Here is a 15,105-nt window from a genome sequence, read left to right on the forward strand (position 1 = left end):
CGCTTACCCTTCAAAAAACTCACTGACACAGAGCAGAGGTGGGCCATTTGGAAGAAAGAAGCCTTTGCAATCAGATGGACTTTATTGACTTGGCGTCATTTCCTAGAGGGGTGCAAGGTGCCTTTTGAAGTATGGACTGATCACAAAAACTTAGAGGCACTGAAAACTCCCCGTAAACTGTCTCCCAAACAACTACGCTGGGCACAATATTTAATCCTTTTAACTTTACCCTAAAATACATATTGGGTGAAAAGAATTTCTTAGCTGATGCTTTGGCTATTTAAAGATACTACTTAGTTTGGAGGCAATTTTGGTGGCCAGGCTTAAAGAAAGATGTGGAGAGCTATGTAAAAAACTGTGCAGTCTGTCCTACCATGAAGAGGATCCCAGGAAAGCCCCCTGGGCTGTTACAGCCTGTTACGGATCCTTCTCAACTATGGGAAGAGATCGCTATGGACTTTATTGCTGAATTATCGGAAAGTAAAGGAAATACAGTAATATGGACTGTGGTGGACCTTTTTTCAAAGCAAGCTCACTTTATAGCATGCTTTGGCCTCCCATCTGCCCAGAAAATAGCCAAGTTATTTCTCAAGCATATTTACCAATTGCATGGCACACCAAAATGAATAATTTCTGACAGTTCAATTTACAGCCAGATTTTGGAGGGATTTCCTCAAGCTGATTGGGTCTACACAAGGACTCTCATCGGCTTTTCATCCCTCTACGAATGGAGCGGCTGAAAAAGTGAACACAGTGGTGGAGCAGTATCTTAGAAGCTACGTAATTACCAGCAGACAAATTGGATTGATCTCCTCAGTCAGCAGCACCGGACTTATGCCATTCAAAGAGCCTCTGGAAGGGATTTTATTCCGATGCCTGAATACCCCCAGGACCCCCTACCTCTCAAACATTAGATCAATGGGTATCTGCTTGGAGAGGTGTTTGGGAGAATACAAAAAAAGCTTTAACAAAAGCCTTAGAGATTTACAAAAAAACAGGCTGATAAGAAAAGAGCACCTCAGAAGTCATTCCGGGTGGGGGGAATGGTTTATCTTTTTACAAAGTATCTAAGACTTAAGTTACCTAGCAAAAAATTGGGGTCAAAATACCTGGAACCATTTCCCATAGTGCAGATTTTAAACCCGGTCACTGTAGAATTAAAACTCCCTCGTCTTTTAGGAAAGATCCACCCAGTGTTTCACTGCAGTCTGTTAAAACCTTTTAGAGAATCAACTCTGAGACCTCCTCCTAAGAAAGCACCTGGCCCGCTTGTGATGACTGGAGAGACTCATTATGAAGTAAAGCGTATTCTTGATGCTAGATTATACACGGGTGAATTGCAATATTTAGTGCAGTGGAAGGGATACCCATTATCAGAAGCCACCTAGATGAAGAGTACTGATGTGAAAGCTGATAGACTTATACGCAAATTCTATGATAAGCATCCAAGTAAACTGAGAGGGGATTCTTAATTTTTATTCTTGTTTAATTTGCAGGATTTCTCCTTTCTTTTAAAGGGAGCCGAATATCAATGCTGTGAGAAACTGAACTGAAGCCATTTTCATTTTCCTTTGTTGCTACATATTTAGTTTAGAAAAAGAAGGAAATAGAGTTAGCCAAAACAATTCAAAGGTCATTGTTGATAACATTTTGATGGGCTGGAGAGCTGGGAGGAGTGCCCGCATTTTCTAACAATTGGTGAATATGATTTATGAGAGCAGATTGGGGTGAGAATTGCAACTTGCAACTTTGTAACCAAGGGGAGGGGAATTTAGTCTTGAGTTCACCTTTGTATGTGCCGCTATCTTGTAGCCAAATAAAAATGTTCTTTAAGGAAGAATTCCTTGCCTTGAAGTTCTTTTAATTGGTCTCATCTATTGGAACCATGACACAACGTTTTGTACAGCAGCATCTACAGCCTCCCAGATACTGTTCAAAGAGCTGTACTGCTTTCCTTCACCGTGCATTTCCCATTTAAGAAGGGCCCACAAGTTCTCTATAGGGTTTAAGTGAGGAAGGGGCCCATGTCATTATTCTTTCATCTTTGAGGCCTTTACTGGCTAGCCCTGCAGTGGAGCTCTTCGATGCATGCGACGGAGCATTGTCCTGCATAAAAATCATGGTCCTCTTGAAAAATGCAGCCTTTTTCCTGTACCACTGCTTGAAGAAAGTGTCTTCTAAAAACTAGTAGTAGTTTTGGGAGTTGATTTTGAGTCTATCTTCAACCCAAAAAGGTCCAACTAGCTCATCTTTCTTTAATAATACCAGGTCATACCAGTACTCCACTTACACCTTACTGTCTGAGTCCATCCATCTGGTCCGTCAAGATTCATTCTCGTCTCATCAGTCTATAAAACCTTTGAAAAATCTGTCTTCAGATATTTCTTGGCCCAGTCTTGCCATTTCAACTTATCTTGTTCAGTGATGGTTGGGTTTCAGCCTTCCTTACCTTGGCCATATCTCTGAGCACTGAACATCGAATACTTCTGGGCACTCCAGGGAGGTTGCAGTTCTGGAACATGACAGCACTGGAGGATAATGGCTTCCTGGTAGCTTCACGTTTGATTCTTCTCAAATCTTTGGCAGTTAATGTGTATCTTTTTTTTCTTGACACGTTTCTTGCAACCCTTTTGACTATTTGCAACAAAACGTTTGAAGATTCTGTGATGATGCCCCAATATCTTAGCAATTTCAAGAGTGCTGCATCCCTCTGAAAGGCTTTACAATTTTTTTAGTTTTCAGAGTCAGTTAATTCTCTTTTTTGGCCCATTTTGCCTGAGGAAAAGAAGCTGTCTAATAAATTATGCACACTTGTCACACCCTGCCTCATTACACAAATACACATCATCTGTAAGTTTATACAGCTTGGAGATGGAAAATATGCATGAAAATGATATGTTCAAAATACTCACTTGCCTAATAATTGTGCATACAGTGTATTACTGCAGCATTTCTGAAGAGGTTCTCTGTGTGTCATGTTCTGTCACTATTTTGATAATTTTGATTATTCAACTAGTTATCACAAAAGTTGACATAGAGAATAAAGAAACTTCCGCTATTATTTAATATAAATGAATTTTTGTGTACAAAGTTGGAAAAAGTAGTGTAAATTGGTTGCACTTTTTAAGTAGTTTAACATACTCATTTCACTCTCTACATTTGCTACTTATAATAGGAATAAAATATTTGCAAAATTTCCAAAAGTATAAATAGTTTAATGTTAGGGACCTCCATAGTAGGATAACTTAAGGTAGAAATAATAAAAGCTACTTTGATAGTTTTTTAATTAAAATGTTGATAATTGAGATACACAAGAGCAGCATTCAATGAACCTCCAGGTTGTTTCATTCCATTTCATCTCAGATTTTGGTTGGTTCCTAACCCTTAGAGAATATTTCATCATCACTGAGCATGCTTAGTTATTACCAACATTTTGAAAAAGTTTATATCCTTTTCAGTAACATTGTGCAATATCTGATGCGTGAGAATTGTTTTACTACATATTTTTGGCCATTTTCTTTTATATAGCCTTATCTTCATTCCAGGGTTAAATAAATATTCCTTTGAATCATACCTACATATTACTTAAATAGGGGACTTCTAGGATAGAAATTTCAGGACTTGGATGCTACTGTGATATTCTGCAGCACTGCACTTTTTTCATTGGCATCCAGAATTGGTAGTGCAGGATTTAGAAGGCCTATCCTAATATTATAAGCTTAGAGAAGTGAACCTTATTGGGATTCAGTATAGCACATTTTTACATGGTATATTATTGGTGTGGAAATCAGGCTTATTTGTGACACAAATAGGAAATTAAAATAAAGCGGAACAATATGAAAGTCTTATGAATTTGTATATACTTATAATATTGTTGATTTCTTTATATATTTCATAATTTATGATTTATTAGTGTAATTATTTAAATAACTTAACATGCAGCTTTCTATATGTATATACACTTCATATATAAGTACTATGGTTGCTAAATTCCTTGCTGTTAAAAGCTGCATTGACAAATGTTTGAAACAAATGTATATGAAAGTTAGCTTCCATTCTGAATATTCTTAGGATGGTACTTCTAATACAGACTATTATGTTAGGAGTAAGAAGAATTTACATAAGAAATGTAATTATTGTTTGGTGTCTTTTAGAATTCACCATTATTTGAACTGATAAAGCAGTCCAAAGACCGAGAGGGGCAGACTGATGAGCCTGAACCTGCCAACTATTTTACTCAACCTCTTCAACATAATCACAGTGCTGCAGATTTGTAAGTAAGATGGTCCTCAAAGAAGATATTTTCCACTTTCATATAGAGCTACCCTCTTGCATGTGGAATCCAGATTAAAAGATTGCTTATAGACGGTTGTGTAGCATCTGCTTGAACATAATGCAGCAAGAAATGGAAGCCTGCTACCTCTCTGGGTAACTGTTTCCATTATCAATTTGTACTTTCTCTTAAGAATTTCCCTAATATTCACTCTGAATTTGCTTTCCTATAATCATAAGCTTCAGTACTTGCTGCTTTTATCAAAATCGTGAAAATAGCATTCTACTATTGTATTGCAAGCTTCGCTTTTGTGGGGCAGGCAGGCAGGCAGCATCATCATAGTGCTCATAGAAAAGGAGTGAGCATGCTTTGTGACAATGCAAGGCTGCTTTTGTCAGTTGCTTCCCCCTATAGATGCAGCTTTAAATCCATGATCCATATCTTGCACTTTGAAATACTCTTAACCACCCTTTTATCTGTCTGAACTGTGCTACTTTCTGCTATTTTATTCTGTATATTACTGTCTTTGATACATAATGGCATCTAAGGAAGTTTATAGCAAATGCAAGTTTAAAACACTTGAATTAAAATGTAAATAGGTTAAGACAGTAAACAAAGTGCAGCAGTAAATAGATCCAGTATGATGCTTTGTCTCACACTGTATTTTTTTCTAGCTATGTGAGCTGTGCTTTACTAATAACAGTCATTGAGAGCTGGATTGGAAAGCAATGGAGAAGGAGCTAGCCCACCTTATACTCAAGTCGTTTTGAAAATTAGGCTTGTGGTCTAGAACAGGGCTTTTCAACCAGTGGTACAGGTACCACCTGTGGTACGTTGGCACCTGGTAGGTGGTACGTGACCATCCTAGAAAAGTGGTAGTGGGGGAGGGGAATGAGCTGAACCAGTGGCAGCACCACACAAGCCTGAGTGAGAGATGGCTGGAGCTGCAGGGCTGTCAGGGCTCAGCGGAAGCTCCAGGATCAGTGCCACTTTCCAGCTGATCGGCGCTTCTTCGGGACTGTCAGGGCTTAGCGGAAGCGCCAGGAACAGCGCCAGGCTCCAGCTGGAGCTCGGCGCTGATCCTGGTGCTTCTCTTGAGCCCTGAAGAAGCACCAATCAGCTGGAATGTTGCAGCATCTCCAGGGTCTTGTGATTTACATTCAGTTGCTTGGCCACTGATTCATATTTATGATGGTCACAGTGTCCTGTGGTCATGTGAAGTGACCAAAACCTGCTGCAACCACCCAGTAGATGGGGGCAATAAAAATCAACTAAGCGAACTGTTGTAAGTCAAGGACTACCTGTACTTTTTTATTACTTTTTTCCTTTTTGGGGGGGGGGGTCATCAAGTTTTTGACACCTTGCTAGGCGACTGATGGTATTCGGATATTGCCATATCCTAAAAGTGGTACAGTGGGTGAAAAGGTTGAAAAGCCCTGGTCTAGAATATCATTATTCTAATTATCCTTTTTTTATTCTGCGTGTCTGTATCCTGTTTTTAGGTACCTCTCTCCCACAAAATCTCCTAAGAAAAAAGTTTCTCCCGCTTTTGTATATTCTCCAGAGTCGCAGGGTTTGGGGCTAAATCAGCCTCAGAAACCTTATAAATCTATTTCTTTGTCATATTTCTATAAAAAAGGTGGGTGGATTTTAAAAGCTATTTTTCAACATTGTTGTTAAATTTAGATTGGGGTGTCCAACCTTGGCAACTTTAAGACTAGTGGACCCCAATTCCCAGAATTCTAGGAGTTGAGATCCACCAGTCTTAAAGTTGCCAAGTTTGGACACCCCTAATCTGGAATAAATCATGAAGGTAGCAGGTAAGGGGGCAAATGAGCCAACCGCACAGAAAGTCTCTTGTGCCAATCTTCTTTGCCTGGTAAAAGCCAATTCTGGCTGGTCAGCTGAAGGGCATAAAAGGAAGGACTGGAGACTGAACAAATATTTAAGGCATGTTTCGGATCTAAATTAATCCATTGCCTCCCTTTACCACTAACTTTATTGCACTTTAAAAATAGTCCTAAAGTATATTTTAATTGCAGCATTATGTAAATTATCTATATTTCTTAAACATTTTAATGCATTTCTTGATATCTTCTGTAATTATTTGTCCATGACATATGAGTCACAGAATTTTATTACATGTAGAGTTTACCAAATTAAAAGAAAAATATAAAACTTACATATTACTAATTCCTAATATATTTCTACAAATTCAAGCACTGATTTCAGATTACTAAAAATGCTTCTGTTGAAATCACAGCAGTTATTAGAAAAGAAGAGTTTCTATACCATTCTCAAAAGTGACACTCTCTCTCAATAAATATGCTGATTTTGTACAGGCTAATATAATTTTGCTGTGATTAAAATAACACTACATCTTGTTACATTCCTGGAGTAAATTCGTAAATATATTCTGTACGTTACATTACATTATTTCCCTGTGTCTCTATAAATATAAACATACACATAAACATTGATTTGACCTTGTTTGTAATTTATAAACAAATCTCTCCTCCAGTGTACTGCTTGGCTTATAGACGATTAAATAGCCTATGTTTGCGTCTTCTGCCTGACCATCCTGAACTTGAACATTTGATATGGACCCTTTTTCATCACACACTGCAAAATGAATATGAACTGATGAAAGACAGACACTTAGACCAGGTAATATATCTGACTGGATGGGCTTATTTACTATGTTACCTTTTTAATTTAGATTTTCCATGCTAAAACAATGGCAATAGAATAGAATAGAATTAGAATTAGAATTAGAATTAGAATAGAATAGAATAGAATAGAATAGAATAGAATAGAACAGAACAGAACAGAACAGAACAGAATAGAGCTGGAAGGGACTTTGGAGGTCTTCTAGTCCAGCACCCTGCTCAAGCAGGAGAACCTATACCATCTCAGACAAGTGACTGTCTACCCTCTTAAAAATCTCCAGTGATGGAGTGCTCACGATTTCTGGAGGCAAGCTGTTCCACTGGTTAATTGTCCTCATTGTTGGGAAGTTTCTCCTTAATTCCAGGTTGCTTCTCTATTTGGTCAGTTTCCAACCATTGTTTCTTGTCCTGCCCTCTGGTGCATTAATGAATAATTTTACACCTTAGCTTACCTTACCTTAGGTATGTCAGAAACTTGATGATAGGCAAGCAAACAAATGATAACGTTATCCATTCAGTTGTGTCCAACCCTTGATAGTTCTATGGGCCTGGTCTCTCCACATCTTTCAGTCTTGGACTGTTTTGAGCTTTTCTGTGCTCTGGAGCTGCTTTGATGGTGTCCAGCCACCATATTCTTTGACAGCCAGGTTTCCTTTTATTGCTAACTCTTCCAAGCATAATTGCTTTCTTCAGTGAATTCCCCTGTATGATGTGTCCAAAGTATGTGAGAAGTAAATAGTAACACACAAATGGTAAAACAAGATTAGAGGGATAGAGGGAGTATGAGTCCATTATATTCCTATTTGTCATTGAAATCCCTATTTAGAGTGGTAACTTTAAGAAGTAAAGGATTCACTTTCATTCCCAAGGTTGGGATATAAATGGTAATCCATATCTACAGTATTTCTCATGTTAAACATCTACATTAACCTTTCTCAAGCTGGTGCCCCAATTATTTTGGAGTACAATGTTTAAAGGATTTTGTTTTTTTGTTAAAATGTTATTTAATATTACATAGTTTTATTATTTCTTATAGTTTTATTATCTTGTTATGTTTGTTATTTCAGTTGTTTAAATAAACTTTACATATTTTAAAAATAAAATTAGTGCTCCAAAAGCTAAGTTCTCAAAGCTTTTTCCATTCCTGAAAAGCCTGGGCTGAACTTTCTTTAATGATGAGTTGTGATGGTTCCTCTCTGCATTTCAACAGATTATGATGTGTTCTATGTATGGCATATGTAAGGTGAAGAATATTGATCTCAGGTTTAAAACGATTGTGACAGCATACAAGGATCTCAACAATGCAAATCAAGAGGTATGGGACACTTTTTAGCATTATTTTCATTAAAACTGTTATCCTGAGTATGTTTGCAACAATGGTAAGCAACCACAAGCTTCTAGACCAAGGGTCCCCAATCTGTAGCCACTGGGCTGCGGGACAGGCTGGCCAGTGCATGCACATTTGTGTGCACACACCCCCACTTATGCTAGCGCTGCGGCTGCGAAAACAGGATGCTGAAAACGGGACGCCGCCACACTGCAGGGTTCAAAAATGAGCCACTGCCGTGCCTCAAGGCGCAAAAACAGGACGCCACTGCACCATGGTGTGTGAAAACAGGATGCTGCTGCACCTCAGGGCATGAAAACGGGACGCTGCGCCTTGCAAGAATGAGGCAGGGCTGGCGAGTATCACGTGGGCACTAGCCCTGCCCCATTTGTGTCACATGTGTGCTCATGGCCCCATGCATGCGCACACGCACACGTATAAAATGCTTCCTTGTCCCTTTCCTCTGGTCCGCCAACCAAGAAAGGTTGGTGACCTCTGTTCTAGACATCACTGATTTGTGACATCTTCTAGCAGTTGTGGTACGAAACAATCTTACTTGATTTTTGCTAGCAATCAGCAATATTTGCCAGATTAGCCATTTTTCAAGAATGCCACATGTTCTCAAAATTCCAAATGAATATGTGGTTAAAAACTATGCACAATGCCACAATTAATTAGTATATCACTATATCCAAGCATGAGATGCCACTTAAAAATAGTTCCCTCGCATTTTACTGTATTCAGTATACCACATGTCTAAAACATTTGAAAAGGATTACTCAAAAAAAGGTGAAATTCACTGATTAATTCATCCAAACATTTTCTCAGATTAAGGCAACTAACTTTGATAAGATGGGGGAGGGAGGGTGAACATAAGAATTTTCCAAAGAAGGAAAAGCCTTACAAATTAAGATGTCACAAACAGATATAGCTACTGGAATAGATGGCTGATGCTTAACTTTCTCATCAATTCCATCTAGACATTCAAGTGTGTTTTAATCAGGGAAGGACAATACGATTCCATTATAGTCTTCTACAACATGGTATTTATGCAAAGACTGAAAACTAATATTTTGCAATATGCTTCCAATAGGGTAAGTAATTATGCGTCTATATCCTCTAATGACTATTTCTCAATAAAAATTGACAAATCCCCATAGCGCTAATTTAAAATTTCGTCTTCCAGCCTCCAACATTAACACCCATTCCTCACATTCTACAGAGCCCTTATAAGTTTTCTAATTCTCCTTTACGTGTTTCTGCTGGAAATAATATCTATGTCTCACCTTTGAAGAATCCCAGCAAATTTTCTGAAGGGCTATTGTCACCCACAAAAATGACACCCAGAACAAGGTTAGTAAATTATTCCTTTAAGCAACTAAATCAATAAATTATTCCTTTAAGCTGGATAGATATTTTTCAGTTTTAATAGAAGTGATCATCTTCTGCTATTCTTCCATTACAGGAAATATCTATTTGATTAGGCTTAAAAAGTTGTTTGTACAATCTGCACACCCTCACCCCCCCCCAAAGAAACCTTGCTCTCAGATTCTTTATATATTCTGTATAGACACTCTGGATGTAATGTGAATTATACAGTCTGATGTCAAAAAAGCATTCCTAGTTTCTTGGACTTTAATGCATTTGTTAGTGGAAAGTCATGTGGACTTTCATCTTGAGCTGTCTTTGGGGCATTTCTGATGAGGCCAAGGGAACCATAGATTCAAATAGTTCATTGGAAGGATGGTCAGTTCTATCCTCCTCTCTCTCTGTTCACCCCTTGGTCTGCTTACTGCCATTCCTGCTGTTTGCTAGAAATGGCTATTTTGCCACTCTGACATTCATGCAGCTGGTCTCAATTGCTGATGTGAGCAGCAGCGCCCTTTTCTTAATCAGTTGGGGATCTAGTTTCCTTGTTTTGCTGCTGTTTCTACCCATATTATTTTATTATAAAATAAAAGATTTTTCTGGAAATATGCTAAAAAAATCAAAATCTGAGAGCAGTGAAAAATGGTGCTTACAGAAACACATTAACACTGGGCTGAAAGAGTGCCTGCCCCAAAGAAACTAAAAACAGAGCTGCTCTGTCCTAACACTAATATGGACAAGGGCTAGAGAAACTTTAGGGCAAGAGATGGAGCAAAGGAGATGGAACTGTTGTTTGAAAGGGAATCTGCCCTTCCCCTCTCTGTAGGCACACACAGAAGCACAAGTTGTGTAAATGAGCAAGCACTTCCCGCCCAGTTTAAGCTGGCTGCTTCTGGACAGGTTTTAGGGCATTCTGGCAGATAAGCACACTGACTGACCAGGGAAGCTTATTTTAAAGGATCTTTAAATTGATGGACATTCACGAAGTCTCCTTCTAGTAAAATTTGGTGGAGGCCTGAACACTACCCTAGAAACTACCGATACATGTGTGGCAAAACGTGAATGAGAAGACTGTTTCACAGAATGTCCATGTGTTTTTCTGATTATTATTAGAAAGAAAAAACATCTTAGATAGAGATATTTCTAAAGGGCATACTTTATGAATATGAATTGGGTATGTAGAATTATTTTAGATTTATTGTCAGAGAAACCATCTGTTCTATCTGAAGCTGAAAAATACTTTAAGGTATTGTTCATCATGATTCATTCTAAATTTTTTTGGATCAATAAAACTCAAAGTTTAGCTTTATGAATCTCCAAAAAGGGAGGCAAACACCAAATCCAGCTTAATTTATCCAGGGAAATGTTTGAATAATTTCTGGATGGGCTTTTTGGAATATTTTTAGAATAATTTAGAATATTTTTAAAATATTTCTTTTTTGCCTTTTCTGTCTTCATAAAATGGGTCCTATTGTGGCATTGGAAATTAATAAATAGATAGTAGTATTTATATAATAATACAACTGGACAATATTGTATAAACTGCTTTATATTAATATAGCTTTTATGTCTATGTCTTGTGTGTAGTCTCAAACTTCTTTTCTAGAAAAAAGATTAAATGATTTTTTTTTATCTTTGTCTTCAGAATATTGGTTTCAATTGGTGAATCCTTTGGGGTAAGTTTCCTGTTCTGAGTAATTATTTAAATTAAAAAAAACGTATTGAGGTTTGCTTTCCATACAACTGAGATTTTATGTTTCTCCTAATATTTTCTGATGTAAAGTAACTGAAGTCATAGTTGACACTGGAAGAAAAAAACAAGGCTCGAGGTGTTATCATCCAGGTGCTCAAGATAAGGCAGGCTTCTAGAGAGTCCTGTATTGCCCTGAGTAAATGTTCCAACAAACAGCCCTCTGATGACTGGTAAGGCTCCATCCCACGCTAACCTGAAGGTAGCCACCCCCAAACAACAGCCCATATATAACAAAGAAAGTCCACAGAGTAGGAGCACGCTGACAGGGTGAGGTCCAGGGTCCCAAGTCCAGTCCACTTGGCTAATTGAGTCCACAAGGCAAACTGTAGTTCACAAGGCAAAATCAAGGCATGAGACAAAAGACAGTTCGAAAGACAAGGCAAAAGGCATAAGGCAGTCTTCAAGGCAAGGCAAGGCAAAAAGCATGAGTCAAGGCCGGGGTGTGTGTGTGTAAACCAAAATAAAGAATTGTTCCTGGCAAAGCTAACTTCCCACAGCTTCTCCTTAAGTCAATATACTCCACGTGTTCCTTGTGAGGAAGGGTGGGGAGAGCTTCTCCTGACTAGCCTTGCAGTCCTTCTCTGAGGTTGCCTATACTCTTCTCTCCGTACCTTGGGTCGAGTAAGGGGGGGGGGCAGCTGTTCCTCATCAGAAAGGATTTGCTGCCTCTCAGCTCCACTGCCTGTCTGCATCCAATCCTCCCCTATGTCTGTGAGGACAGGCAGCTCTCCGTCCAGTTGACACCCCCCCCCATGCCTGAGGGTCCTGGGACAGCATCGTCCTCAGCCCCTGAATGTATCCAAACATTCCAAAGGAGACAGACCTTCCCCATCAGATGCTCCCGGTTCCAACTTCTCCTCCGAACTGGACTCCGATGGGGCCATGATACTAGGTTTTATCTTGGCTGCTTTTCTGTTCCAAAATTACCAGATATGTTTTATTTCCACCTATTAGTAAGGAACAAACAGATAGTAGGAAAAGAGTTCACACCAGTGGTGAGATTCAGCCAGTTTGCACCAGTTCAGCAGAACCGGTAGCTAATTTTTTGTTGCCCAGGCCCAGAATCGACTTCCAGAAGCAGCATCCACACAGAGAACCGGTTCACATATTTGAATCCCACCACTGGTTCACACAGAACCATTGGTAATGGTTCTCCAAAAGATTGTAGATCTGGCTTTGGGGAAGGGAAAATAGAAATTGTCCTGAGAATGTGGAAAGGATGAGAAAGAAACACAAGATAATACTGTCTCGGGTTTTATTTTAATATGAAATAAGGCAAAGAGAACCCCTTGGCAGACTTTCCAGGTTGTGGTTATCCTACACTGCAACAGTAAAGGGCATTCCTGGAATCCCTGCTGCTTCCGTTTCTTCATCTTGCTTACTTCAGAGGGATGACAACTTCCCACATTAGCAATGTCAGTTCACTTCCATAGGAATTGCACCCAAAATATTTTGTGGGCATCAAAGTGCATGTCAGTAAAGGAGAATATTTGTAGTTCAGCATTGAAATGAAGGGTTCTTGATGTTCTCTGAGCTTGGTTGCTTTCGTTCATTACCCAAACTAGGTAACATCAGTACTAGTGAGGAATGGGGTTTACTCTCAGTTTGTATTCTTGTGGCTTGTCCTGTCAAGTGTTTTGGAGGTTCTTTGGTTGGGCTGTTTACTATTAGCTTGTTTGGCAGTTTCTGGAATGGGGTATTCTATACTTTTGATTGTTGGTCTGATGTTAATCTTGGTGTTAATCTATGCTCATTTTGGTGTTGATTGCTGTTGAGGATGCTTTGGTTGTTTTCATTCCCTTTTTGGCTTGTTGATTGTCTCTTTTGCATGATATGTAGATGTTGTTTATGTCTATGTGTCTATTGATGGCCAGTTTTTCAGGAATTATCCAGTGTTTTTTGCATTTGACTTGGTCTAGGATGGTCACAGTTTACCATTGAAACCATGGTTAAGTCTGTTCATATGTTGTGAAATTTAAGAGTTTCCATCATGTCTTCTGAGTGCTAGTTGGTGTTCATAGTTCTGTTCTGCTAGGCTCTTCCTGTCTGTCCTACATAGTGGCTATTGTAATCTTTACACTCTATGTCAGGGGTCTCCAGCCCCCGGGCCACTACCAGACTATAGCCTATTCAGAACCAGGCTGCACGAGAGGCTATCCATACATGCAGCTCAACTCATTTGAGCGGTGGGCCGGTGGATATGTGCATGCACGTGCAGCTCAATTTGCAGTCGAGCTGTGTGCATGCGCCTGTGCACTGGCCCGCTGCTTGCACAAACTGAGTTGTGTGTGCATCCCTGCATGCTGGCCTGCCACTCCCACGGCCTGGTTCCCCTCTCCCCCCCCCCCAAGCCAGGCTGCCAAGTCGCAAAGATGGACCACTGCTGTATGTTATAAATGACTTCTGTTTTTTCTTCTGCAGCTGCTGGATCTTTTGTTTACTTAGGTTGTTTTAGAGCAGTGGTTCTCAACCTGTGGGTCGGGACCCCATTTGGGGTCAAATGACCATTTCACGGGGGTCGCCAAACAACGCAGTCCGCCATTTTTTTCCCCCCTTTCCTTAGCTGTGCTATTCCCTTTTATTCTATTGGCTTTTGAAAGCCAATAGAATAGACTCTCTTGAATAGAGTCTAATTCTATTGGCTTTCAAAAGCCAATAGGAATTGTCCAGGCTGTCTCTGCCCTGCTGAGCCTGCCAAAAGTCAGATTCTGCAAACGGTGCTGCACCAGTTGAGTAATCCTCGACTTACGACCGGTTGAGTAGTCCTCAACTTACGACCGGTTGGGGGTCGCAGCATTAAAAAGGTTGAGAACCACTGTTTTAGAGGGCTTAGTTGTGTGCCATACTTTCCACATAGTTGTGGAAAATAGTTGTATTGATGGTTTCTGAGATGTTTTTGATATATGGCAATGTTCATCTTTTTATGGCTTGTGTTAGTTGTGCTATATCAGACATGTCAAACACAAGGTCCGCAAGCCGGGTCCGGCTCGATATGTGATTCCATCCGGCCCAGGGACCTGCTCTTGAAACAGCGAAGGACTGGCCCGCTGCATCTCGGGCACTGATCTACAACCTGGTTGTGTCCATCAAAGCCAGAATGTGCTGAGCCTTAGATCCACGGGGCAGCCCCGCTCTGCCCCTTGGGCGCGTGCGCAAAGTCCAGCATCCCTGCTGGCTGTCTTGCCCTGCAGGCTGACTTCACCCAGGATGCCGGTGCTGGTTGTCTCCTTTGCGCACATCTGGGGGCAGGGCAGAGGCGGTGGGTAGCTCCTTGCTGATTCCAGGGCTGCTCCGTGGAACCTCTGTTCCTTTCTTCCTTCCTTCTCTTCTCTTTCCTTCCTCTGCGCTCAGGAAGGGATGATGGGAGGGGGAGAGATTGCCAGTGGTGCCATGTTGCCATTGGTCTTGCTATCCCACGTGGGCGAGCGGGGGCTGTCCCGGTGAAAGAAAAGCCTCATGGCTGCGAGGCTGGAGATGCTGGTGAGAGGGGGTCCGTGCTGATCTACAACCTGGCTGTGTCATCAAAGCCAGAATGCGCTCCATGGGGTAGCCCCGCTCTATCTCTTGGGCGCATGGGCAAGTGGAGTCCAGCGTCTCTGCTGGCTGTCTTGCCCCGCAGGCTGACTTCACCCAGGACGCCGGCACTGGCCATCTCCTGTGCTCACACCGGGGGGGGGGCAGGACAGAGGCGGCAGGGCAGCCCCTTGCTGGTTCC

At 40.5% G+C, this 15,105-nt stretch overlaps 2 protein-coding genes across 4 annotated transcripts in view; one reads left to right on the forward strand and one right to left on the reverse strand.

Annotated features, from left to right (window-relative positions):
• RB1 (RB transcriptional corepressor 1) overlaps positions 1-15,105 on the forward strand; it is an 85,422-nt gene that overhangs the window by 62,523 nt on the left and 7,794 nt on the right. For 2 of the 3 annotated variants that reach the window (XM_039326183.1, XM_039326181.1), the window contains exons 18-24: positions 4,155-4,273; positions 5,776-5,912; positions 6,795-6,940; positions 8,153-8,257; positions 9,250-9,363; positions 9,456-9,622; positions 11,283-11,313. In XM_039326183.1, coding sequence (XP_039182117.1) covers positions 4,155-4,273; positions 5,776-5,912; positions 6,795-6,940; positions 8,153-8,257; positions 9,250-9,363; positions 9,456-9,622; positions 11,283-11,313 — 819 coding nt within the window. The remainder of the gene's footprint in view (positions 1-4,154; positions 4,274-5,775; positions 5,913-6,794; positions 6,941-8,152; positions 8,258-9,249; positions 9,364-9,455; positions 9,623-11,282; positions 11,314-15,105) is intronic. The other variant, XM_039326182.1, reaches the window with a different exon arrangement.
• The window catches only part of LPAR6 (lysophosphatidic acid receptor 6), a 38,095-nt gene that overhangs the window by 10,376 nt on the left and 12,614 nt on the right, over positions 1-15,105 (reverse strand). The gene's annotated exons all lie outside the window — the stretch shown is intronic.

The sequence above is a fragment of the Crotalus tigris genome, unplaced genomic scaffold, assembly GCF_016545835.1.
Source record: "Crotalus tigris isolate CLP2741 ecotype Arizona unplaced genomic scaffold, ASM1654583v1 scf7180000024340.7048381, whole genome shotgun sequence".
NCBI lineage: Eukaryota > Metazoa > Chordata > Lepidosauria > Squamata > Viperidae > Crotalus > Crotalus tigris.